A 26,933-nucleotide genomic window follows, 5' to 3' on the forward strand; every position below is an offset into this window, starting at 1 on the left:
ATTATTTAACTGTCCATCATCAATTATTTCTGACATATTTAATATGTACCAGTACAATTAGAAACATTATATCAGTTCATAACATTTATGCCATGGTAATAGTGTTTTGAATATTAAATAATTGAATTGTCAAAGTGATGTAAATCTAAACCACTGGAATTTCCATTCAACAAGATGTCAAAAAAGTGTCTGGACCAAATGTCTAAAATACTGGGATGTTTTCCAGTTTTTAAATGTGTTCATTGTCTGTTTTTCAGAGAGGCTTGTATACGAAGTTCGTCAAAAATGTAGAAACATTGAAGGTATGTTCCAGTATTTTCTTTAGATTTGTTTTTGCGTTTTTTTGTGCTGTACATTATGATGGCGCGCTGCCCATGCAGTTTTTTTATTTTTTTATTAATTTTTTTTTCTTAAAAAAAAAATTAAAGGAAAGGAAACCATTTAGATTTGGCCTAATGTCCATGTAAGTGCTATAGCCTACCCTATTATATCCTAATATTGAAAATAATGTAGACAAATAAACAGAAGGCTCATTTTTCAAAACAATAAAGCTTTTGTTATATGACTGACAACGAATACAATTGTTAAGTATCACAAGTGCTCCAGTGAGTTCTGCAAGGTTTTTTTTTTTTTACTTTTTTAATTTTTAAAAAAGTGGTAAAGTTGTTCTTCTATTTCGGAGAAGTTCGTTAAGTCTGTCTCTTATCAGCTTCCAGTCACGAACTGCGGGGTTGAATCTCCGACCAACAGCATCTGAAAGTGCTTGATGAAGGTTGTTGGGTAGTGCATTTTTCCCCCTGGAGCCGTCAAAGTTAACAGAACCTGCCCAGTTCTGATAAAGGTTGAGAGGAATTAACCTTTTAAACAAAAGAACAGCGAAACGATCTGACCTTGGTTTCTCGTCTGGTCCTGTTGATTCCTGATAAAGTTTATTCTCGGTCTACATCTGGAAGGATTACTCCCTGCATGAGAGACCGGCGAATATGATGATGGTGATGAGAATGGGAGGTGATTCTTGGTGTTTCAGGCAATCTCAAATGGAATGATGTCATGACGGAAGGAGAAAACGTTGAATAATCTTGATTCGGCGAATTTTCACTATGGAGCATCGGATTCGTCACCACTGGGTTGTTGGTTAATCCTACTGATGTTGAGCCCGCTAACGAATGATCTTGACTGGTTTGTAGGTTGAGAGTCCGGACAGTCAGTGGTGTAGAGGCTGCAGAAGGAACAACGAAATCAGCATCAACCAGGTGCGCTGACAGCGAATGGTCTTCGCGAGCAGACTGAGGAGATGACCACATCTCAAAAGGCTGTTGGCAGTCCATTTGAGTATCCACAGACGTTGAAGAAACATTGGCAGAACTGTCTGTGGACGTGGATTGATCCGCTGTCGGAGGATGAGTTTTCTCACTGAAACGCGCCTCCAACAAACCAATCCTTGCCTCTAAATTCAGAAGCCTTCTTGTGAATTCTGATATCTGTTCCTTGGAAACAGTGACTGCAGCAAGACATCTACGTTCAATTAGAACAGCCCGTAGATGGTAACATTAAAATTAGTTGTGAATATGATGTTCACACCGCAGATAGGCATATGAAGCTATACTGCACATGGGGCTGCTTACGTAATATTAAATTATCAAATACCCACCGATTTCTTTTTTACAAGCCGGGTAGTCCCTGTTTTATTTTTGGTCTGTGGGCTCTGCTTGTTCTCTTTGCCAGAATTCCATTGAGACAATATGCATGATGGTTAGCACACAACAAACAGCTGAATGTACCAAAAAATTTAAGGAAGCGTAGGCAAAAAATATAGCCAAATACATTGTAAATTATAGACTACATACCTTTCGCTTGCTGCTCCAAGTGGAAGCGCTCTTCTTTGAATAAAATGCTGTGGCCTCCATTTCTTTCTCGCAGTTAATACAAATGCACGCAGTGACAATTTGATAACAGGTCTATTTTATCAGTTGCTCACTTGCAGCCGATTTAAAAAACGCATGGGCGGCACTAGGGAGGGGCTATCAGGTGCTAGACCAAAGCACGTATATCAGGGCTGTTGCAAGGGGTGTGCGAGGCCCTGAGCAAAGTTAAGTTGCAAAACTTTTAGTGTCTTCATGTACTGTATATTGAAGTTTAGAAAGTTTGCAAGAATATTTAGTATCACTGGTGTGAAAATGCTGTTAGATGCCGGTGGAGTTAACGGGAGTTGAGAAAGTTGAAGGTGAGGGCACAGACGCATCCTCCACTGGGCTGGCAGATCCAGCTATTTTAGGCTACTTTGAACTTAAAGTTAATAAGGTAGTAATTTGCATCGTCCGATAAAAAAATTATCAGAACTATCAGCACAGTATATAACACTAATCTGGTTGCACACAATAGAAAGAAATATGCAAACACTAGCCATGAGCTGTGTCCATTTCGACACAAAACAAGGCACTGACAAGTTTAAAGATCAGTACAAGTTTTTTTATTCCTCTCCAGTTTAAACAGCTCCGATCATTTTAACCTGGAACTAGGCTTAAGTCTGGTCTGTGAAACTGGTCAGTTATCTGAAAAGTAGCAGTTAATGAGGCCATCAGCGGCAGTATAAAGAGCGAAATGTTTATGAATAGCAGAATGGGGGTGGGGGGTGAATGCTGTCTGTTGCCCTGTAATCAACATATTATTGAGACTCTTTTTTTGGGGGGTCCAACTGTCTAGCATTCGGTTTAATGTCGGATTCAGCATTCAAATGCATGCCAGGGAAAAGGGGAAAGCTTTCGTCACACGCTCCACCTATGATACACCCTCTTATCGCAAAACATTAGTGTCCACACCCCTGACACACTGTACGAATAAATACAGTCCATCCATGTGTAAAGTCATCTCACAATGACCAAAATCAGCAAGCTGCATTCCCAAGACATCAGGGTGATGAGGTCTGCTGGAAGTTCTACTCAAGAAATATCCCGACATCTGAAATCCATTGGTGTACACGCTACATTGAGCACTATCCGGAGACACTACAAAGAAAGATCATCACACAAACGTGATCCTCGCAAAATAACTGAGTAAGTTGCCCACTGCATGACGCGAACACAAACACTAGCCCAAATACTGGTTAATGCTAAGTGGTGGTTATGCATAAACTGTCAAATGTTTAACTATTTTCTGTTTTGCCCTTGGTTTTAGGGACATTGTCCTATCCATAGAGAATATCACTCATCAGAATGATGAACTGGTGTCATGTTCCGTGAAAAAACAGCTATGGCGTGACAGCGGAGTGGAAATAAGCGAGCGATCCATTCGGAGGATAAGGCAAAAGCTTGGGTGGAAGTATGGGAAAACTCAACATTGTTCCATGATCAGAGACAAAAATAACGAGTTACGTCTCCAACAAGCCCAAAAATGGATTGCTGAGAAGGAGTCATTTCACAACGTCATTTTCACTGATGAAACAACAATGGCTTTGGACCGCTTTGCCACCATGTCATTTCGTAGGAGTGGGAGACACGTGTCTAAACCAAAGCCAAAGCACCCGCTAAAAGTTCATGTTTGGGGAGCAATATCCAGACTGGGTCCGGGACCGATTGCATTCTTCGAAGGCATAATGGACTGGTCTTTCTTTGAAAATGCTATTGTAACAGAAACTGCTGCCCCATACATTAGGGAAAACTTCGGAGCACATCACCGTTTTTTCCAGGACAATGACCCGAAGCACACTGCTGCAGGCAGACTCATTGCTGAACAGGTTATAAACTGGGTTAAGACTCCCGCCGAATCCCCCGACATGAATCCCATTGAAATGGTGTGGCATGCTCTGAAAGATTATATTCGAAAAGTAGCAAAACCAACTACAAAGTCTGACTTAATTGATGCCATAAATAAATTCTGGTTCAAGGAACTTACAGCAGTGGCATGCAACAAGTACATAAACAGACTGTTTAAAGTTCTTCCGGCTGTGGTCAGGGTGGACATACTGGAATGTAACAATGTCAAAAGTTGTGTCAAAAATGTCAAAAATGTCTAAGCATTGGCAAAACTGTAAAATGAAAATATAATGTACATTAATGATCACTTGAATAAATAAGCTTTTTGACGTTGTTGTTGAGAATCTGCTGTTATCAAAAACTAATAAAATAATACTGATAATACTGATAAAAATGCATAAACACGAGTTTAATGCATAAACAATCCTGCGTGGCCATAGTAACCCAGGATTATCAGAGATAGGTTTATTAATATTTTATTTTGAGTTAAGAAATGATTATATTAATTGTTATAGAAATTAATACAATATTAAATAATTATATAGGCGATGCTGTATATGCCATACAGCATATACAGAATAAATATTGCATGTACTTCAAATTAAATAGACTCTTTACTTAACATTCATATAAATGATACTGTAAATGCTTGACATATGCTATATGACTGATTTTTACTGGAATGTAGTTTAAAGGTTGAATTGAACATATATTTTATTTTGTTTCGTCTAATTAATAGACTAGACTATATAAATACTATACTGTTTTACTGAGGAATGAATCATTCACGTAGTTTCATTTGTAAATGAAAACATGCTCATTTATCGTCACACACGGGCATAAATACAATCATAAAGTCAAAACTTTATTGGCATAATTGTCAGGCGTTAAAAAATATAGCCCTAACCAGTTATTCAAATAATAATAGCCTAATAATAATAATAATAATAAATAATAAGTGATTTAGAGCTATCTACTTTTTTGTTTATTGTGAATCGCTTAACCTAAATAACTTTCTGTATATATGCTATTTGCCATATATTTTGCAAATATTGTAAACGACAATTATGCCAATAAACTTTTGACTTTATGATTGTATTAATGCCCGTGTGTGACCATAAATAATTTACAAATGGAACGTGATTGATTCACTCGTCAATGAAACACTATATAGGTTATCTATTAATTAGACGAAATAAAATGATATATATATATATATATATATATATATATATATATATATATGTTAAATTCAACCTATAAACTGCATTCCAGTAAAAATCCCAGCCATATCAAAGCTTTAATGGCATGTCAGCATTTATCATTTAGATTCAGAATGTTAAGAGATCGAAATGACGGGAAAAGTAACGAATATAAACGAATAATACAATTATTACGGAAAAAAGAGGATCAATTAATGGACTGTGGGATGCATAAAATGTTTCTTGCAGGGCTATTTAATTTGAAGTACTTTATGTAATATTTATTCATGATAAACTTTTGATTGCTGTCTACATCGCGCACAGACAGCATTCGCATATACAGCATTGCCTATTGTTAATATAATAACTTAATATTTTATTAATTTCTATAACAATTAATATAATCATTTCTTAACTCAAAATAAAATATTAATAAACCTATCTCTGATAATCCTGGGTTATGGTCACGCAGGTTTGTTTATGCATTAAACATAAGGATGTTGTTACCTCGACAAAATGATCTCGTGGCCACGACATAATATGACGTTCCCACGAGTTTATATGCCGTGGCCACGACAAACATAAGTGAACCGAAGGTGTCCCCTCCAGGTCACCGTACAAATGAGTCTTTTAGCTTGCAGCGATGTTTGCTGCCACTTCAGTTCAGTGCGTTACATGACTGCCCCCTACTGATCATGTCTTTCCTGTGTCAATGTGTTTTCTGAGATCCCTCAGAATACACCAGCGTCACGCGAGACCACTTTACTTCCCGCACGCATTTTAAATGGCCAGATCTGTACGGATTGAGATGTGTTTCATAACTGGGTGGCTGTCAGTATTAGAGGCTCTGCTAAAATCTCTCTCTCACTTTGAACACTTCCAGACATCTGCATCTCCTGTGGCAGCCTTAATGTTTCCCTGGAGCACCCACTCTTCATTGGAGGAATGTGCCAAAGCTGTAAGGTAAAAGCCAGGAAATTCCTGCTTCCTACTTGCTTGAGGGCTGCTTTGTTTGCCGGCTTGTAATTTTATCATGTCCATTTACATTACTGCCAGATTTGAAAGCAAATGTTGCGTGTTGTCCGCTGTACATGATAAAAACATTCACTAAAAATGTTTATTCAATTTTATTTCATTAAAAAAATCAAGTACTGAGTTAACTGAGTCAATTAAAAGATGTTGGGTGTAAGTTATACTAAAGTTAAGAGTATGATAATTGTAAGGCATCTTTAAAAATATATTCTACATGTTTTGCTGTCGAAGTTAATTCATACAATTTCATTAAAAATAGTTTTACTGGAAATGACTACATTAAGCAGGGATGCTCAGTATATTAGAAGCATATCAGATATCAAGTGATATTAGTGCTTTTATTGTTTTTTAAAGAATTTATCATATATTGTATGCTTAATTGTGGACTTTTTTGTGATTAATAAATTGACATTTGAAACAATTTACATTTTATTTATTTAGTGGATATATTTTAATATCAGCCATTTATTGTTTATTATTTTAATACACGGTAGACTTTTAATATTATTGCACCCATAGCATTAAATTATGAAATTAAATTAGATTAAATATTTTATTAGATTGACCTTGCCCTGCCTGCTAATATATTATATATTTCTGTTTCAAACTAATGAAACACTATCAACACTAAACTACCACAAACTTTCGCCACCGTTCTTGAACAGTTCTGTAATGGCAAATGATTTTCAACCACATATGCCCTGTATTCCTTAATAGGAATGCATTAATATTTAATGTGTTTGTCCTTTAATAGAACTGCTTCCTAGAATGTGCTTATCAATATGATGACGATGGCTACCAGTCCTATTGTACTATCTGCTGTGGAGGGAGGGAAGTGCTCATGTGTGGAAACAATAACTGTTGCAGGTAAGATAGACTGTCGGCAGTGAGTTATGATGCAATATTTCCATTTTCTACCTCAATCCTGCATTGATTGCTCCATTTTACTCTCGGTCTGCTGCAGGTGTTTCTGTGTGGAGTGTGTGGATCTGTTGGTGGGGCCCGGCGCGGCACAGGCAGCTATTAAGGAAGACCCGTGGAACTGCTATATGTGTGGGGCGAAGGGTCAGTACGGCCTGCTGGAGCGCCGAGCAGATTGGCCTTGCAGACTACAGCACTTCTTTGCCAACAATCACGACCAGGACTTTGTAAGTTGCGTATATGTTGACTGAAAACTAGCAGTGTGAATTTAAAGTGCACCCTGGTTATTAAAGAGATACTTCACAGAAAAATTAAAATTTGATGTTTATCTGCTTACCCCCAGGGCGTCCAAGATGTAGGTGGCTTTGTTTCTTCAGTAGAACACAAATGAAGATTTTTAGCAGTCAATGAATCCATGGCTTTGGAGTCAAAGAAAACTTACACAGACAAAACCAAATTAAACCCTGCGGCTCGTGACGATACATTGAGATCGTAACACACAAAACAATCGGTCTGTGCAAGAAACTGAACAGTATTTATATAATTTTTTACCTCTGATCCACTGCACTGTAAAACTGTCCTGAGCACATTAACAACAGACGGTGTGTGACGAAGAGCAAGCAACCATAACTTTAACGCCCGTTTCACACCACAAGCGTGAGCTTCACATCAGCGTAACTACAGTGTTACTGCAGCTGCAAAGTATTCACACTGGAAGCTTTTGTAGAGCGTGCAGCTGCTCCAAAGCATTTAGTAATCAGCTTTTTTCTGTGAAACTGATTACAGATAAATATGAAATTGATAATGAAACTGCAGAAACAGCTTCAACCCAGGCCTTTTCCTTCGAAGATAAGTTTTTGTAATACTTATTGGTGGGATCATAAAGCACTTAGGGGAGCGCGGGGCACAAACAAAGCATTTTGGCTCGTTTATGTGTCTTGTGTTCTATGAGAACTGTGTGTGGAGGGAGTGGAGTGTTTTTCTGAACGTTTCATCTATTTGCGCTCATTTTTTTGAACTATACTGTGTAGCTGTGTGTTGCGATTAGGGTCGTCCCACGCATGGTTGCGATGTGTTCATTGTCAAACTCAAAAATAGATTTTTTTTAATTATTATATATTTTTTTAAAATGGCATTATTTTATTTGAGAAAGTTAATAATTTTATTTTATCGACCAAATATTTTAGTTTGTCATTTCTTTCATTCGATCAGATAACATTTTAAGCTGTCATTTGGTGATGTTACAACGTGCCTCTCACGTGTTACATTGTATCCCATCCGCTTGGCATGTTGTCACACTTCACTTCCTTTCTTTTGAGGTAAATAACAAAAAAAACGTATACACTGTAATTATGAAACAAAGCGACATATTTGTACTGGACAAACAACATTTACACAAACTTGTGCTCCCCTAATCGTAAAGCTGCACATGAATGAGGTAAAATATAAGTAGCGCTAGAGCCTACATATGTGTTTTTTTTTTTTGTGATATTTTTTCATTTATTATTATTATTATTATTATATTTTATTATTATATTTTACCTTTATATATATATATAGTGCTTTATACAATCCAAGACTCAATCAAAGCAGCTTTTTCTCGATGCAAAAAAAAAAAAAAGAAAAGAAAAAAATACTGTCGTATTTTGTAATTTTCTGTTTTTTTTTGTTTTTTTTTAATACACCATGCTTGCACCCAAACTGAATAATTAAAAACACATTCATATCTTTTGTAGCCTAGGCCTACATATTTTGGATTAATTTTGCTTTTGACAACAATTCTTTTTAAACTCACTAGACATGCGTATCATATGTGCATTTTAAGCGTGTTCTGTGCATTTTATAGAGCTTTTTTGTGTGAAATCATATTTATTTTGGCCATCAAAACTGTACTGTCCCTTTATTTGAGCGTGAGCAGCGCAGCAAAAATAGGCTCGGTGCCGAAACCATCGCTGCAGCGCTGCTCACGCGCTGTTCCTGCTGCCGGTGTGAATGCACTCATTTGTTAACATGGGCGCTGAAAAAAAATACGTGTCGCTAACGGTCTGCTCACGCTTGCGGTGTGAAATCGGCCTAAGGCCTTTCCACACTGAGCACGAAAATACAAATATCGCACACAATTATGGGCTGGAATAAAACAACATTCCTATGGATGCTTCCACATAGACCGCGAACATTCGCACACCGAAAAAGCGAATGTTTTTTAACAACCAATACTGTTCAGTTTCTTGCACAGACTGATTGTTTTGTGTCTTAATATCTCAATGTATCACCACAAGCCATAAGGTTTAGTTTGGTTTTGTCTGTGTATGTTTTTTTGACTCTCAAAGCCGTGGGTTCCATTGACTGCCATCATATGACTGATAGACTGCAACGGTTTGAGTTAAAAATCTTTGTGCTCTACTAAAGAAAGTCACCTACATCTTGGATGCCCTGGGGGTAAGCAGATAAACATCAACTTTTCATTTTTGGGTGAACTATCTCTTTAAGACTTGTATGGCTTAAGTAAGGAATAATTGACGACGGGCCGTAGAATTCTTAGAAAATAATGCACACCCGAGGTGGTGATGCGGTCACGACGCGAAGCGGAGTGGCCGTTACACCTCGGGTGTGCATTATTTTCGCAGAATTCTACGGCCCGAAGTCAATTATTCCGCTTATACTACAGTTACCACACCTCAAGACATCGATCAAATGATATATTTCAAGACATTCGTCCTGTTTTTATCCTTAAAACCCTATTGTGAGTAGGATTAATTTCTTACGCAGCTCATTCAACAGCTTCGTTGCTAGTTCCAAAACGTCATTTTAGAACTAGTAACGACGCTTGGGCTGTTAATAGCAAAATAATGCCGTTAATAATGAAGTTTAGACAGACCGAAAGACAAGCAGACAGACAGAAAGAGTGAGGGAGAGAAAAACTAAGTGTATGACTTTACCTCTCTCACGTCTGTGTCTCTCAAGGGTGACTGGCAGCATCGTCTCTACTAACAGTTAAACTTGAAGTTCATTTTCTTCAAGACCATGCCGTTGTTACCTCGCTTATGTGAGCTTCCATGTCGTTTTTAAGTTGTTAATCGTCAGAGCAGCGCTAACAACATTAGCGCGAATGCTAACGCGAGTGCAAACTGTAACATTATGTGTGTGCGTCTGTGAGGTGAGTGAGAGAGGGCGAGAGAAATAGTTTGTGCTTTCCGTACATAATAAAACGTAATATATTGTGGAAAAAAACATGGAAATAATCTGTCGTTTTTATCCGGATGTTAACTGTATTTATTAGTTTGGCCAGTGTCATTGTGGGTTTTAGTTATTTTGCTGTTTTGGGCTGTAAGGACCTTTGAAATAACTGAAATCGTATGGCGAAGTAATATAGACATGCACTGCAGTCTAAAGCTGCCTGGAACTACGTTCGCTGTGCGTTTCCCTGAATATAATGCACACCTCTAGAACGTTCGTTAGCCAATCAGATTCAAGCATTTAACGGCCCTGTAGTATAATATAACATAAATGATGTCTCTTACTGAAGTATCTAGTAAAAATATCCATGAAAGATTTATGTAATGTAAAAATCCCTATAGTTTTATACATATTTTGGACTATGGGGGCGCCATTATTTCAGTGATGTTAAATGGTTGCACTAGGTGAGCTATTGATGCTACCTGTTGCTATTTTTACTGCAACACACATTGTGCCACATTGTGCTGCTTTTGCTTGTAAATTTCAGTTGAAGGGCAACTAGAAGAGTGATGTAAGTCTTCACTGCTTTTCCTAGCGATAAGAAGAGGAGCAAATAATAGGAAGATGCCTGTGGACAAATAAAGCTTCCTAAAGACCAGCGTCTTTGTTCTCTCCACTTCAGCCCTGATGCTTTTGATGCTTTTAGTAGACCACAACTAAAAGAGCTTACAATCGACAGAGACAAGAAATGCTAGATGCCATCCTGGCAGGATGGAAACATGCCGATGATTGTTATGACGCTTCAGCCACTGAAGGAGTTTCTCAGCTTGGATTTAACTCAATATCCAGGGACGTTTAGACTAGTTGTGTGGAAAAATCGATAGTACGGCATTTGGTTTAAGCCTATGCTTATATCAATCGCTGCCTGTAAGCTCTTTAGGTAGCTGTGGTCATTGTATTAGTATTTTATTTTCTAAGTTGTGTTGTGGTAACAATAGCAACAGGTAGTGCCAGTAGCTCACCGGGTGCAAACATTTCACCCCCCCCATAGTACAAAATATGTATAAAACAATGTGGGTTTTAAAAAAAAAAAAAAATTAAATCTTTAATGGGTTTTCTACTACATATTTCTCCGGTTCACTGTGTTAAGTATTAGCCTTGAATGTACATCATTTTTAATTACTTAATCACAAGTCCTTTTCCAGTGCCACACTGAATACAAATAATGTACATTACCATTCAAAGGTTATAAAATGTATCCTAAGTCTCTTATGCTCCCAAAAATACAGTAAAAACAGTAATATTGTGAAATCTTAAAGATCTTAAAATAACTGTTTTCTGTTTTACCATATTTTCAAATGTAATTTATTCTGTGTCACAAAATATGTTCGAAAAACATGTTAAAATATCAATGATGAAAAGAGTTCTTAGAATTCTTTTTAACATTATAGATGTCTTTACCCTGCTTTTTGATCAAATTAATGCATTCTTGCAGAATAGAAGTATTTATTTATTAACAAAAATCTTACTGACCTCAAACTTTCGTAAGTGCATTAGTCTAAAACACACTGTTCAGTTCCTTAACTCATTCCTGTGGGACATTTTGAAGCAGTCAGGATTCTCATGGAAAGTTTGGCAATGTCAGGAAATGTTCAATTCGTAATTCCCATGCCTGAAAAAGTCATGGAAATATCTGTAGTGAATATACAGTCAGGTCCATATATATTTGGACACTGACACACTTTTCATAATTTCGGCTCTGTATGCAACTAGAATAGTTTTAAAATGATACAATCAAGATGAAATTGAAGTGCAGACTTTAAGCTTTAATTCAAGGGGCTGAACAAAAATATAACATAAAATGCTAAGGAATTACAACCATTTTTATACACAGACCCCCCATTTTCAGGGGCTCAAAAGTAATTGGACAAATAAATATAATCATAAATAAAATGTTCATTTTTAATATTATGTTGAGAATCCTTTGCAGGCAATGACTGTCTTAAGTCTGGAACTCATGGACATCACCATAGACTGGGTTTCCTCCTTTGTGGTGCTTTGCCAGGCCTTTACTGCAGCTGACTTCAGTTGTTGTTGGTTTGTGGGTCTTCTGCCTTTAGTTTTGTCTTCAGCAAGTGAAATGCATGCTCAATCAGTTTGAAATCAGAAGATTGACTTGGCCATTGCAGAATATTCCACTTTTTATCTTTAAAAACTCCTAGGTTGCTTTTGCTGTTTGTTTTAGGTCATCGTCCATTTGTACTATGAAGAGCCGCCCAAACAACTTTGCTCCATTTCACTGAATCTGGGCAGACAGTATATCCCTATACACTTCAGAATTCTTCCGGCTGCTTCTGTCTCCTGTCACATCATCACTAAACACCGGTAACCCAGTGCCACTGGAAGCCATGCATGCTCATGCCATTACACTGCTCCACCATGTTCACAGATGATGATATAGGCTTTGGATCATGAGCTGTTCCAAGCCTTCTCCATACTTTTTCTGCCCATCATTCTGGTACACGTTGATTTTAATTTCAGCAGTCCAAAAAAAGCTTTTCCAGAAGTGGTCTGACTTTTTAAAATGTTTTTTGACAAAGTCTAATCTGGCCTTGTTTGCACCTTGTGGTAAACCCTGTCTATTTTGCTCTCATGAAGTTTTCTCTTGATTGTAGACTTTGACAGTGACACGCCTACCTCCTGGAGAGTATTCTTCACTTGGCTGGATGTTGTAAAATGTTTTATTACCATGGAGAGGATCATCCAATCATCCACCATACTGTCGTCTTTTGTGAACATCCAGGCCTTTTTCTTCTCAGAATTCACCAAACTGTTGATTTGGCCACTCCTAATGTTCCTGCTATCTCTCTGATGCATTTCTTTTGTTTGTGAAGCCTAACAAATGTCTGTTTTACTTGCATGTAGAGCTCCTTTGACCGCATGATGGGTTCAGAGCAACAGCTTCCAAATACAAATGGCAAGCTTAGAATCAACTCCAAACCTTTTACCTGGTTAATTGATATAGAAAAAAAATGAAGGAATAGCCCACATCTGTCCATGTGTTACGGGTGTGTGCAGGACGAGACGAGATTCAAACAAATAACTATATTTAATATCAATCTTCAAGAGGAACAAGGCAGGAACAAAGATCTTCACACATATCAACCAACATTAAGGACCGACAATACACTGAACTCAAAGACAGACTTTTAAAGACCAACTAATCATTATACACAGGTGACGTGAATAATCAAAGACAGGTGCAGGGAATGACAATAACGAGGGTAAAACCAAATGACACAGCTCTACAGGGGGAAACAAAATGGAAGAAACCAAGTGGAAAACAGACATGAACGTAACATTACGCCCCCCTCCGCATAGGCGCGTCCTCGTGCCGTAGACAGAAAACAAAACAGACGAGAGGGGCGACAAAACAGGATAACAGATTCAATAAAGGAGGAGGCTTGGGTTGAGGACGCAACCCCAGGAGGGGGACCAAAACAAAAGTCAACATAGTCCAAGGGGGCGACGATGGAGGGAGGAGCCAGGGAAGACACAGAAGGGACCTGAAGCAGGAGAGCAGGACCCAGATCGCAGCCAGGATGACGGCCCACGGTGGAGCCGACGGAGGGAGGAGCCATGGTGGAGGAAGGACCGCCGACTCCAGGGGGCCGACCGACAGAGGCGGAGCAGTTGGCAGAGGAACCCGAGGCGGAGATGGAGAGCTGAGGGACCAGGGCGACACCGCGGATCCGGAGGGCCAAGGCGGAACCGGAGGCTCTGGCGGCCGAGGCGGAGGCGGAGATCTGGAGGTCCGCTGCGGAGCCGGAGCGACAGAGGACAAAGGCGACGCTGACGGGAAGGAGGAGCCTGACAGAGCCGGAGGGACAGAGGGACGAGGCGAAACCAGAGGAGTGGAGTCCTGAGGCGGCGGATGGTCGACGACTGACCAAGGCGGAGCCGGAAGGACGATGGAGCCCGGTGGAGCTGGTGGGCCGACGGGCGATGGTGGAGCTGAGGGCGTAGAGAGCCGTGGTGGAGCCGCAGGGTCAGAGGTCCGAGGTGGAGATCTGGGTTGCGAGGCTGGAGGCGGAGCTGAGGGATCCTCCAGCCCTGCCACCGATGTAGCATGGCAGCCCTGCGGCGAGCCCACTGCATGGCTGGTGGGCTGAGGGTGAGCAAGGGGACTGGCTGATGACTTCAGGGACTCTGGACGGCTGGACGGAACCAGCGGGGAACAGGCAGATCCAGACAGAAGAGGGCGGGTGGGGGGGGGAGTTCATGCAAGCCAGTGGTTCAGAGAAAAAGTCTATTAAATCAGGCGTGTTATAATCCACAACTTCGGAAAAGAAGTCAATTAAGTCCCCAGAGATGTCTTCCAGCTCACCCCCAGCGGTGTTGCAGTGGGCAGGGCTCTCCATTTCCTTCACCTGCTCCACGTCGCAATCCACCGTCGCAGATGTAGAATCCGGCTCACGCACCTGATCAGTCGGAGAGGGCTCTGGCTCTGTCGCTTGTGGCTCTAGTCCCTCATTCGCGGTGTGCTCGGGTTCGTGCTCTGCGTGTCGGGGTGGTGGTTTGCTGCTCTCTGGGTCAAGAGTGGGGCTGACGTCCTCCTCGATGAAGCTGACAGTCCAGGAAGATCTACAGGACGCCAGCACCCACTCTATGTATTCGGCGATGCTCTCTCGAGGACCCTCCCCGGACAGCTGCGCTTTGGTGGTGGTGTTAAGTCCCTTACGATAGAACGTGCACAGGCAGCTGTCCGGGTAATGTGTCAGCGGTGCGAGGAACACAAAGTCTCTTGTGTGGTCCTCGAGAGAGCGGTTCCCCTGCTCCAGGAGGATAATGAGGACGTTGGGGTCATCCATAAGGGAAAAAAAAAAATAATTAAATAAAACACTGATACAAAAAAAACGGAAAAGAAACGCAGGGGAAGACATCGTGAAAGTTTTCGGTCGGTCCTTCTGTTACGGGTGTGTGCAGGACGAGACGAGACAATAGACGGTATTCAAACAAATAACTATATTTAATATCAATCTTCAAGAGGAACAAGGCAGGAACAGGCAGGAACAGAGATCTTCACACATATCAACCAACATTAAGGACCGACAATACACTGAACTCAAAGACAGACTTTTAAAGACCAACTAATCATTAAACACAGGTGACGGGAATAATCAAAGACAGGTGCAGGGAATGACAATAACGAGGGTAAAACCAAATGACACAGCTCTACAGGGGGAAACAAAATGGAAGAAACCAAGTGGAAAACAGACATGAACGTAACACCATGAAACAGCTTTTGAGTCAACTGTCCAATTACTTATGGTCCCTTGAAAAAGGGGGGAGGTACATATTAAAGAGCTGTAATTCCTTAACCTTTCTACCAATTTGATGAGACTGCCCTCAAAATTAAAGCTCAGAGTGTGCACTTTAAGCCCATATTCATTGTATAACTCTAACGTGAATATGTTTTGGTCAACAGCTAAAATAATAAAAATTGTGTCAGTGTCCAAATATATATGGACCTGACTGTAGATTCATATTCAGCTCCAGAAATGACATAGACTATAAATGACTCTTTTGGAGTTCAGTCTCTTTAAAATGATTTCTGCAAAGCTTTATCCAGTAATCAGTAATCCAGGAATGACTAAAAAAAACTGATAGAAAAATCATGGAAATGTGTTGATGTGTTTAACAGTAACCACAGAGATCATTTTGAAGCACTGCAATATGTTTAAAGATTAACAACCCTAACAAATATGTATTTTATTTTCAAATTTGAATTTCACAGCCATAAATACCACATTGTTTGGGCAGCTGTGACCATTTTAATCAAAACTGGTTCGGTTTACAGTTTAAACGTGAATGGTTTGAGAGTTTTATTATGTAATTATATGACTCCTAAACCATTTGCTTTCCAGACCATGTGAAAGAGCAGCTTGGCTAACGGCCAGTGTGCTGAAGAGCAGCCAGAAAGTGTTACAGTCACAGTGCTTTGTGCATTGAGTACACATCTTAACATCATAGAGTTTTAGCTTACACACTCCACTCTTTAAACGCACTACACTGCAGGTTAGCGAGCGTTGGCTATTGTTAGCGTTATTGAATACTAAGACGTTTAACAAAGACCACAGATAAGCAGCCACACTTAATCACAAGAAAATGGTTAATGAAACTGGCCGGTGATACTGCGTTTATTGTACAGGCGCTCAACAATAACCCCTTGTTACTGGACTCGTTAAACGTAAAGGCCTCTTTGTTAGTTACAGACAGTATGTACAGACAGGTGCTCTTTCATTACCAGAGCAGTGTGCTTTAAAGGCCTCTCTCTCTCTCTCTCTGTCCGTCTTGTCTGTCTCGTCCACCCCCCTTTTTTTACTCCTTCTTTCTTCTCTTTCAGGAACCACCAAAGCTCTACCCTCCGGTTTTGGCAGAGAACAGAAAACCCATTCGCGTCCTGTCACTTTTTGATGGGATCGCAACAGGTTAGTGAAGAATGTCCGCCCTTCCTTTCATCCTCTCAGCAGAAAATAGTGCTGATCACATTACACTCATCTTGGCTTTTAAAGTGCACTTAGCTTAACTGTTATATTGGCCGTTTGTCGATACCGCTGTACTGCTCACGTTCTAATGTGTGATTTTACAGCGAGGATTAACTGGATTTGCAGTTTGGACCCTCTAGATGGTCCATGTTCGTCATTAAATCCTGATTATTATGTGGTGTATGCATATTTGGCGGACAAGTGAATGATTTATCTGGTCACTGTACTATAATATACTTATCCATCAAGAAACTAGCAGCTACGTTTTTACACAACCAGGAGCATCAGGGTGAAATTTCTTAATGCAGATTTCGTTCATAGTTTTTTCTGTAGGTTTGGCCAAGAATATTTAGCTGATATTTTGCCTTAAAGGAGTAGTTCACTTCCAGAACAAAAATGTACAGATCATGTACTCACCTTGTTGTTATTCAAGATGTTCACGTCTTTCTTTCTTCAGTCTTATAGAAATTGTTTTTTTAAGGAAAACATTTCAGAATTTCTCTCCATATAATGGACTTCTATGGTGCCCATAAGTTTGAATTTCCAAAATGTAGTTTAAATGCAGCTTCAAAGGGCTCTAAACGATCCCAGCCGAGGAAGAAGGGTCTTATCTACTACTATTTATATATTTTTTAACCTCAAATCCTCATCTTGTCTAGTTCTGCGATGCGCATACATACTCTGTGCACTCCGGTTCAAGACAGTTAGGGTATGTCGAAAAACTCCCATCTCATTTTCTCTTCCAGCTTCAAAATCATCCTACATCGCTGTTTTACCTTTTTTGTAAAGGGCATTTTATCTTCTTTGCACGTTCACCTTGTCTAAACACTGGGTTGGTACTTGTGCAGCGATGTAAGACAATTTGGAGGAGAAAATGAGATGGGAGTTTTTCGACATACTCTAACTGTCTTGAACCAGAGTGCACAGAGTTCACACAGAGCTAGACAAGATGGGCATTTGAGGTTAAAGTATATAAACTTGATTTTTTCTTTTTTTTTGAAAATGATCGTTTTTCTATACAAGACCCTTTTTTCTTCGGCTGGGATTCCTTTGAAGCTGCATTTAAATGGCATTTTGGAAGTTCAAACTCGGGGACACCATAGAAGTCTGCTATATTGAGGGAAATCCTGCAATGTTTTCCTAAAAAAAAAAACATAATTATTTTACCTCTGAAGAAAGAAAGACATGAACATCTTGGATGACTAATCCTTTAAAACGATTAGTTCACTCCAGAAATAACATTTCCTGAAAATGTACTTATCCCTATGTCATCCAAGATGTCCATGTATTTCTTTCTTCAGTCGTAAATAAGTGTTTTGAGGAAAACCTTCCAGGATATTTCTCCATGTAGTGGACTTCAATGGGGATCAATGTGTTGAAGGTCCAAACTGCAGTTTTAATGCAGCTTCAATGTGCTCTACACCAGGGGTTTTCAAAGTCTAAGACAGTGGGCCTCCCTTTTAACACAACTTACCCATTGGCGCCCCCCCAAAACACAAACACACACACACACACACACACACACACACACACACACACACACACACACACACACACACACACACACGCGCATATATACAGTATAAACACAGAAAAATGTCAGACTGTTAACTCACTTTTATCATTATTTGTGTTAACATGAAAAGTGTAATTATTTACAGAGTAATAACAATAAAAACTTTTTTGAGAGACGATATTAAAGGTCCCATATTGTCAAAATCGAAATTTCCTGGCTTTCTTCATGATAACTGAGGTCTAGGGGCTATGTAACTACCATATAAGTTTCAAAACAGTCAATCCACAGTAAACTGCATAGACCCTGCTTAAAGTAGCTGTTCCTTTTCACGAGCCGCTGTGACTTCTGTAAAAATGTGACGTCCGATCTACTCAGTCACCGCCTTCAGTCACCACCCCGAGCACCAACCACCGTCCCACCCTCCTTTTATGAAACCCGACAACATGGCGTCCATGCCATTGTTGAGCAACAACACGATAACAAGTCGAGAAAATGCTGTTCAGTCTATGGATGTCAGGAAACTACATCATTGCACAGGCTTCCGAACAACATTAATATATGAGACCAGTGGCACGTCAACTTCAGCCTCTTTCACACAGCCATTCCGGAAAATACACGGATAATGTGACCCATGATTTGTTCCGGAGTTGTTTGATTTGGTTCATTCACAAAGTGATTTTCCGGAATCTGTGCGTGCTTTACACACAACCCGTACAGACATTTACATTTACATTTACATTTATTCATTTAGCCGACGCTTTTATCCAAAGCGACTTACAATTGGGAATACAACAAGTGATTCATCCTAAGGAGGCAGATCAACATAGGAAGTGTTCAAAAATACCATATATCAGGCGTTGTTAGAAGAGTGCAGGCTAGAAGGAGAAGATCAAGAAAGAGAGGAAAAACAGGCTAGAAGGGAGGATATTTTTTTTTTTTTTTTTTTTTTTTATTGAGTCAGATAGTGTCGAAAAAGATGGGTTTTCAGCAGTCGTTTGAAAGCTGTTAAGGAGTCTGCATTCCGGATAGGGGTGGGAAGATCATTCCACCAGGCAGGGACGTTGAACGAGAATGTTCTGGACAGTGATTTCATGCCTCTCTGTGGTGGTACAATGAGGCGTCTTTCACTAGAGGATCTCAGTCTTCTGGAAGGAGTGTAGATGTGTAGTAGTGAATGGAGGTAGGCAGGTGATGATCCGGTGGCTGTCCTATAGGCCAGCATCAGTGTCTTGAATTTGATGCGTGCTGTAACCGGTAGCCAGTGCAGGGATATGAAGAGAGGTGTAACATGGGCCTTTTTGGGCTCGTTGAAGACCAGTCGTGCTGCTGCATTCTGAATCATTTGTAGAGGCTTGATTGTACATGCTGGAAGACCAGCTAAAAGAGCATTGCAGTAGTCCAGCCTGGAAATGACCAGGGCCTGGACGAGGAGTTGTGTAGCATGCTCTGTTAGGAAGGGCCTGATCTTTCTGATGTTGTACAATGCAAACCTGCAAGATCGAGCGGTCTTAGCTATGTGGTCTTTAAAAGTCAGTTGGTTGTCAAAGATAACACCCAGATTTCTGGCTAAAGTTGATGGGGTAATTGTTGATGAACCTAACTGGATGGAGAAGTCATGCTGTAGAGATGGAGTGGCAGGAAAGATAAGGAGTTCCGTCTTTGCTAGATTGAGCTGTAGATGGTGTTCCTTCATCCATGCAGAGATATCCGCTAGGCAACCTGAGATCCGTGCAGCTACCGATGGATCGTCTGGTTTGAAAGAAAGATAGAGCTGTGTGTCATCAGCATAGCAATGGTAGGAGAAGCCATGTGCCTGTATGATGGGGCCCAGAGATGTAGTGTATATGGAGAAGAGGAGAGGTCCAAGAACTGAACCCTGAGGAACCCCAGTGACCAGTTGATGAGTTTTGGATACCTCGCCTCCCCAGGCCACTCTGAAAGACCTACCAGAGAGGTAGGATTTGAACCAGCGAAGTGAAGTCCCTGTAATACCCAGCATTGAGAGGGTGGACAGGAGGATCTGGTGATTCACAGTGTCAAAAGCTGCAGATAGGTCCAGCAAGATGAGTACCGATGATTTGGACTCAGCTTTTGCCGTCCGCAAGGCTTCAGTGACAGACAGTAGCGCAGTCTCAGTTGAATGGCCGCTTCTGAACCCTGATTGGTTAGAGTCCAGTAGATTGTTCTGTGAGAGGAATAAGGATAGCTGGTTGAAAACAGCCCGTTCCAGTGTTTTTGCTATGAATGGAAGGAGGGAGACAGGTCTGTAGTTGTCTATGAGTGAGGAGTTAAGTGTAGGTTTTTTGAGCAGTGGGGTTACCCGGGCCTGCTTAAATGTAGTGGGAAAAGTGCCTGTGAGAAGAGATGTGTTGATGATGTGTGTGAGCGCCGGTAGGATTGTAGGGGAGATTGCTTGGAGAAGGTGTGAGGGGATAGGATCTAAAGGACATGTCGTCGGATGGCTGGAGAGGAAAAGTTTGGTTACTTCTGCCTCCGAGCAAGGACAGAAGGAGAAGTGGGGGGTTCCAGCCGTGATTGTGGTCAATTTTAGTTCCTGTATGTGTGGAGCTGAGAACTTATTATTGATCGATGTAGTTTTGTCTGTAAAAAATGTGGCGAAATCATCAGCTGTTATAGAAGTTGTGGGAGGTGGTGGAGGGGGACAAAGCAGTGTATTAAATGTTTTGAAAAGGTTGCGTGCGTCCGGGGAATTGTTGATCCTGTTGTGGAAGTATGAAGATTTGGCTGTATGTACTTGGGTAGCGAAAGATGAGAGCATAGACCGATACATACTGAGGTCGGATGGATCCTTAGATTTGTGCCATTTTCTCTCAGCTGCCCTAAGTTTGGAACGATGCTCACGAAGAACATCGGATAACCAAGGGGTTGTCGGAGCAGATCGTGCTGGCCTGGAGGAGAGAGGGCATATAGCATCTAGACAGGAGGTAATAGTGGAGCATAAGGTGTCAGTTGCTGCATTAGTGTCCAGGGATGAGAAGTGAGTAGGAGAGGGAAGGGAGGAGGATACTAAAGAAGAAAGATGGGAGTGTGAGAGAGAGCGTAGGTTTCTTCTAAAAGTAACAGGTAGAGGGGTTGGGAGTGCACAAGTAGCAAGATGTAGGTCAAATGTAATGAAGAAGTGGTCAGAGATGTGTAGGGGTTTGACCACAATATTGTCTGAAATACAATTTCGCATGTAAATGAGATCAAGTTGGTTGCCAGATTTATGAGTGCATGTAGTGATAACACGTTGTAGATCAAATGAAGCTAGAAGTGAATTGAAGTCAGCAGCATAGGGTTTGTCAAGGTGAATGTTGAGGTCCCCAAAGACTAGAAGTGGGCTGCCATCCTCTGGAAACGAGGACAGCAGCCCATCCAGCTCTTCTAAGAAGATGCCAAGTTGAGTAGGAGGGCGGTAGATTACCACAATGTGGAGTTCGATAGGAGATGTTACAGTGATTGTATGAGATTCAAATGAACTATAATTGCATAGAGGAGAATGGGTTGAGTATTTCCAGTTGTTAGAAATAAGAAGTCCCGTCCCCCCACCCCTTCCAGTCTGACGAGGGGTGTGAGAGAAGGAAAAGTTATTAGAAAGAGCAGCTGGGGTTGCAGAGTCTTCTGGACGAATCCAGGTCTCAGTCAAGCCTAGAATGCTCAAACCAGATTGCACAGAAAATGCTGAAATGAAGTCAGATTTGTTGACAGCTGATTGACAGTTCCAGAGTCCAACCGTGAAAGAGAAAGGTTCAGTGGAAGAAGTGTCGATAGGACGCAGGTTAGAAATATTGCGTCGACGTGTGCGTGTGATATTAGTGCGGTGTGAAGAGACCACCGGAATGAGTTGGAAACACATGATAGAGGAGGACAGAAAGAAGAGTGAAATAAAGGAGAGGAGTACTTAAGTGCGTTGTCGGTGTCGTTGCTCGGAGAAGTCGCGCAGGAAAAGTCGCAGTCTTTACTCTCGTCGGTCTTCACGCGAGGAGGCTGAACGCTTCCGCTGACGCTTCAGCGTCAGCTGTTCTGACGCAGTTAAATAGACAACCAAACAGTGCTTCAATGATAAAAGCTAGGGACGCCTCCTAGGCTCAGTGAGCCGCGAATGTCTCGCCCGCACGCAAAATGGCTCAATCGAAACTCAAAAAGCAACAGCTTCGCACTTGTAATAGCTCCAGAAGGGAACGATATGACAAAAACAAAAGCTTCCCTTGGCCGTACGCTCAGTTATCAATTTTAATGATTGCAATAAAAACTAGAATTTAAAGCAAAAACAATCGCAGGACAAATAACAGAAGAACACTCCTTTTCTAACAGTGAATAGATGTAAATAAAACAAACGAATAATTAAATAGAACAACAGAGTACTTTAAGAAGCAGCTCAAAATTAATATTAACGAATAAGTGAATAGAAACTACATAGTGCGTTTTAGAAGCAGCTCAAATTTAATATTAACCAATAAGTAAATAGAAACTACAGAGTGCGTTTTAGAAGCAGCTCAAATTTAATATTAACCAATAAGTAAATAGAAACTACAGAGTGCGTTTTAGAAGCAGCTCAAATTTAATATTAACCAATAAGTAAATAGAAACTACAGAGTGCGTTTTAGAAGCAGCTCAAAATTAATATTAACCAATAAGTAAATAGAAACTACAGAGTGCGTTTTAGAAGCAGCTCAAATTTAATATTAACCAATAAGTAAATAGAAACTACAGAGTGCGTTTTAGAAGCAGCTCAAATTTAATATTAACCAATAAGTAAATAGAAACTACAGAGTGCGTTTTAGAAGCAGCTCAAATTTAATATTAACGAATAAGTGAATAGAAACTACAGAGTGCTTAAGAGAACAGCGGCTTAAAATTAATACTTAGGAATAAGTAATTAAACAGAAACGACAAAGTGCTTTTAGCAGCAACTCTAAGTAACGACCGCCTAGTGAAATAGTATTAAAGACATGTGCATGTGAGATGTAATGCGATGCGTATGTTTCACTAAACCGAAACTAACCTGATGAAGGATCTGTGCTTCAGGGCTGATAATGAAGAGCTCCCTGATTGCTGCTTCATTCCACTTTGCACATATTATTTTGTCATGAAGAGTCGCAGGGTAGCGTGCATCATCACTACAACACTGCCTTTATGGCATTTGGTTCTGGCTTTTGTTCACACAGCGCAATTTTCCAGAATCAGCGCACATTGTGAAAAGGGGCTTTACTGAAGCAACAGTTACATAGCTTACTGCATTCGGTGTTTGAAAAAGAAAAAACATTAATGATCGTTCTGAAATATCCTCTTGAGTATCATCAAGCCACAGCCGGCAAGGCATTCACTAAATTCCAGGGGTTTCATTACCACGACGTAAAATGGGCGTTTCTGGGGGCGTTGGGAAAACGCCCCTTTCAAAAAAAAAAATTATTAAGAGAGGTCACCGTTCATGCGCAGTAAATCAGTTTTTTTGCGTGGGCATTTCAAAACCTAGGATCAGCTCTGATGGATAATGAAGGACAACACAGTCATACAGGTTTTTTTGTTTTAAAAACTTTCATTTAAACGATTTTCGAAAACAAATAAACAGCTGTTATAGAAATGTAAAATGTGCAGTAACTGTAGCGTCTATTTACGAAAATAAATCATGGTTTACAACATCCCGGACAGGTATTTCATGATACTGTATATGAATATAAATATGAAGGGCACGAAACCCCTGTGATCGCGGACAGGTATTTCATGATACTGTATATGAATATAAATATGAAGGGCACGAAACCCCTGTGATCGCGGACAGGTATTTCATGATACTGTATATGAATATAAATATGAAGGGCACGAAACCCCTGTGATCACGGACAGGTATTTCATGATACTGTATATAAATATAAATATGAAGGGCACGAAACCCCTGTGATCACGGACAGGTACAGTATTTCATGATACTGTATATGAATATAAATATGAAGGGCACGAAACCCCTGTGATCACAGACAGGTATTTCATGATACTGTATATGAATATAAATATGAAGGGCATGAAACCCCTGTGATCATGGACAGGTATTTCAAGACACTGTATATGAATATAAATATGAAGGGCACGAAACCCCTGTGATCACGGACAGGTATTTCAAGACACTGTATATGAATATAAATATGAAGGGCACGAAACCCCTGTGATCGCGGACAGGTATTTCATGATACTGTATATGAATATAAATATGAAGGGCACGAAACCCCTGTGATCGCGGACAGGTATTTCATGATACTGTATATGAATATAAATATGAAGGGCACGAAACCCCTGTGATCGCGGAAAGGTATTTCATGATACTGTATATGAATATAAATATGAAGGGCACGAAACCCCTGTGATCACGGACAGGTATTTCATGATACTGTATATGAATATAAATATGAAGGGCACGAAACCCCTGTGATCAAGGACAGGTACAGTATTTCATGATACTATATATGAATATAAATATGAAGGGCACGAAACCCCTGTGATCACAGACAGGTATTTCATGATACTGTATATGAATATAAATATGAAGGGCATGAAACCCCTGTGATCATGGACAGGTATTTCAAGACACTGTATATGAATATAAATATGAAGGGCACGAAACCCCTGTGATCACGGACAGGTATTTCAAGACACTGTATATGAATATAAATATGAAGGGCACGAAACCCCTGTGATCACGGACAGGTATTTCATGATACTGTATATGAATATTGTTGGAGACTGCTAGGTTCTGGCTCTAATTATAAATCAGTATACACTTCTGAGGTGTCGGTCAGGACACAAAGAATGAGGAGACCGGAGCTTCTTTTAGAAATGTATTCAGTATTCGTCTAAAAATAACAAAACATATCATTAGGAAAAAGAATAAAGTCATTTACAAATGAATCAGTCACTTCCTAGTCAAGAATGCTAACATCCGGTATCTCTGAATAACAGTTAAAACTCTAAATATGCAGCAGATGTGCACTTGCAGGTGATATACATATCATACAAAATGACTTCAGTAGGAATGTGCCTTAATGAACAATGTAATTGACCAAATAACATCACAGGGCAATATTACTGGTTAGTATGTATGCAGCATCAAATTTGACATGTTACTGACTGATTACAAAGTAAACCCGATTATGTAACTGAGTAATTAGCCTAAAGGCGACTCCACTTAGGGCAAGTTGGCAGGACAGGTTCCATTATCTGGCAGAGCTGGCAGGATTACTAACCGGGCTACTGGCCGAGTATATACTTGCCCCCTTATATCTACATCAGCAGACCTGACATGTCCATCCGAACTGTGGTGAGTCTTGATGACATGTCCAACAGGCCAGAGAGCCCTTGGCACCTGGGGATCTACGATCATGACTACCATTTTCTCTTTCAAGTCCGGGGGAGAGGACTGCCACTTTTGCCATGTCTGGAGGCTTGGAAGATAGTTTCGGATAAACCTGGACCAGAAGTTATCAGCCAGGACATGTGAATGCCTCCAGCGCCTCTGACCCAACAATTCAGACTCTGGGTAGATCACCTGTGGCAAAGAACCATCCGGCCGCCCCATGAGCAGGTTATTCGGTGTCACTGGGTCAATGTCCGCGACATCAGAGGACACGTAACCTAGAGGCTTTGAGTTTAGAATTGCTTCCACCTCTAGAAGGACGGTCAGCAGGACTTCCTCTGGAACTGATTGAGTACCTACGGTGGTGTAGAGGGCTGACTTTACAGAACGTACTTCTCTCTCCCACACTCCTCCAAAGTGTGGGGCTGCTGGAGGATTGAAACGAAACTGAATCCTTTGGCGAGCAAGTTGGTTCTGTAACTCAGGAGCCATTTCACCGAAGGCTTCTCTCAGTTCTCTTTCGCCTCTGAAATTCGTTCCTTGGCCGGACCACAGTTCGGCTGGTGTCCCCCTTCGTGCCATAAATCGCCTAAGGGCCATTAAGAAGGAATCAGAATTCATGCTATGGAGGAGGTCCAAGTGCACCGCTCTAGTGGTTAAACACTTAAATATTATCCCCCAGCATTTTTCTGTTCGTCTTCCGATTTTAATTAGCATTGGCCCAAAGCAGTCTACACCACATGAGTAAAAGGCAGGTTTGTGGAGACGGAGACGGGCAGAAGGCAAGTCTGCCATCTTAGGAATAGTTGGCTGTGCCCTCCAACGCTGACACTCTGAGCACTGATGCTGGTGCCGACGAATGGCTTCACGGCCACGGATGATCCAGTAATGGCGCCGCATTTCGCCAAACACGCGCTCTGTTCCTGGATGATGCAGCTTGGAAATCACAGTGCTTGATTAGTAGCTTCATGACTGGATGATGCGCGTCCAAGACAATGGGGTGTAAGGTGGAGTCATCAATGGACTCAGCTCTCCTCAGTTGACCTCCCACTCGGATTAAACCACTAAATCTATCTAGTTCAGGAGCTAAGGTAAGCAGAAGGTATGCACAGCTGTGGCACCACAGAAGGCAGACTTCCGTAGCTCGGTGGGGTCATCTGTCAAGTCTGTTCCTGGCATCACTGGCCAGTTAACTGGATCTTGAAGAAGGGAGGTCCTTGAGACCATCGATTGGTTTCTGTAAGGGCATTTCGTGGTTTGACTCGGGTGAGGTCGTCGGCAGGATTACGAGCAGAATCCACATAGTGCCAGGAACAATTTTCAGTTAGTTCCTGGATTTCAGCGACACGATTGCCGACAAAAACTTTGTACTGGCAGGATTCCGAGGTCAGCCAAGTGAGGACAGTGGAGGAGTCGGTCCATAACATGGTGGTTTCT

The 26,933-nt window shown here is 40.8% G+C and overlaps 1 protein-coding gene across 11 annotated transcripts in view; it reads left to right on the plus strand.

Annotated features, from left to right (window-relative positions):
- dnmt3ab (DNA (cytosine-5-)-methyltransferase 3 alpha b) overlaps positions 1–26,933 on the plus strand; it is a 111,047-nt gene that overhangs the window by 58,830 nt on the left and 25,284 nt on the right. For all 11 annotated transcript variants that reach the window (XM_073826529.1, XM_073826528.1, XM_073826530.1 and 8 more), the window contains 5 exons: positions 258–302; positions 5,838–5,917; positions 6,741–6,853; positions 6,951–7,134; positions 16,491–16,575. In XM_073826529.1, coding sequence (XP_073682630.1) covers positions 258–302; positions 5,838–5,917; positions 6,741–6,853; positions 6,951–7,134; positions 16,491–16,575 — 507 coding nt within the window. The remainder of the gene's footprint in view (positions 1–257; positions 303–5,837; positions 5,918–6,740; positions 6,854–6,950; positions 7,135–16,490; positions 16,576–26,933) is intronic.

Source organism: Garra rufa, chromosome 21, assembly GCF_049309525.1.
Source record: "Garra rufa chromosome 21, GarRuf1.0, whole genome shotgun sequence".
Taxonomy (NCBI): domain Eukaryota; kingdom Metazoa; phylum Chordata; class Actinopteri; order Cypriniformes; family Cyprinidae; genus Garra; species Garra rufa.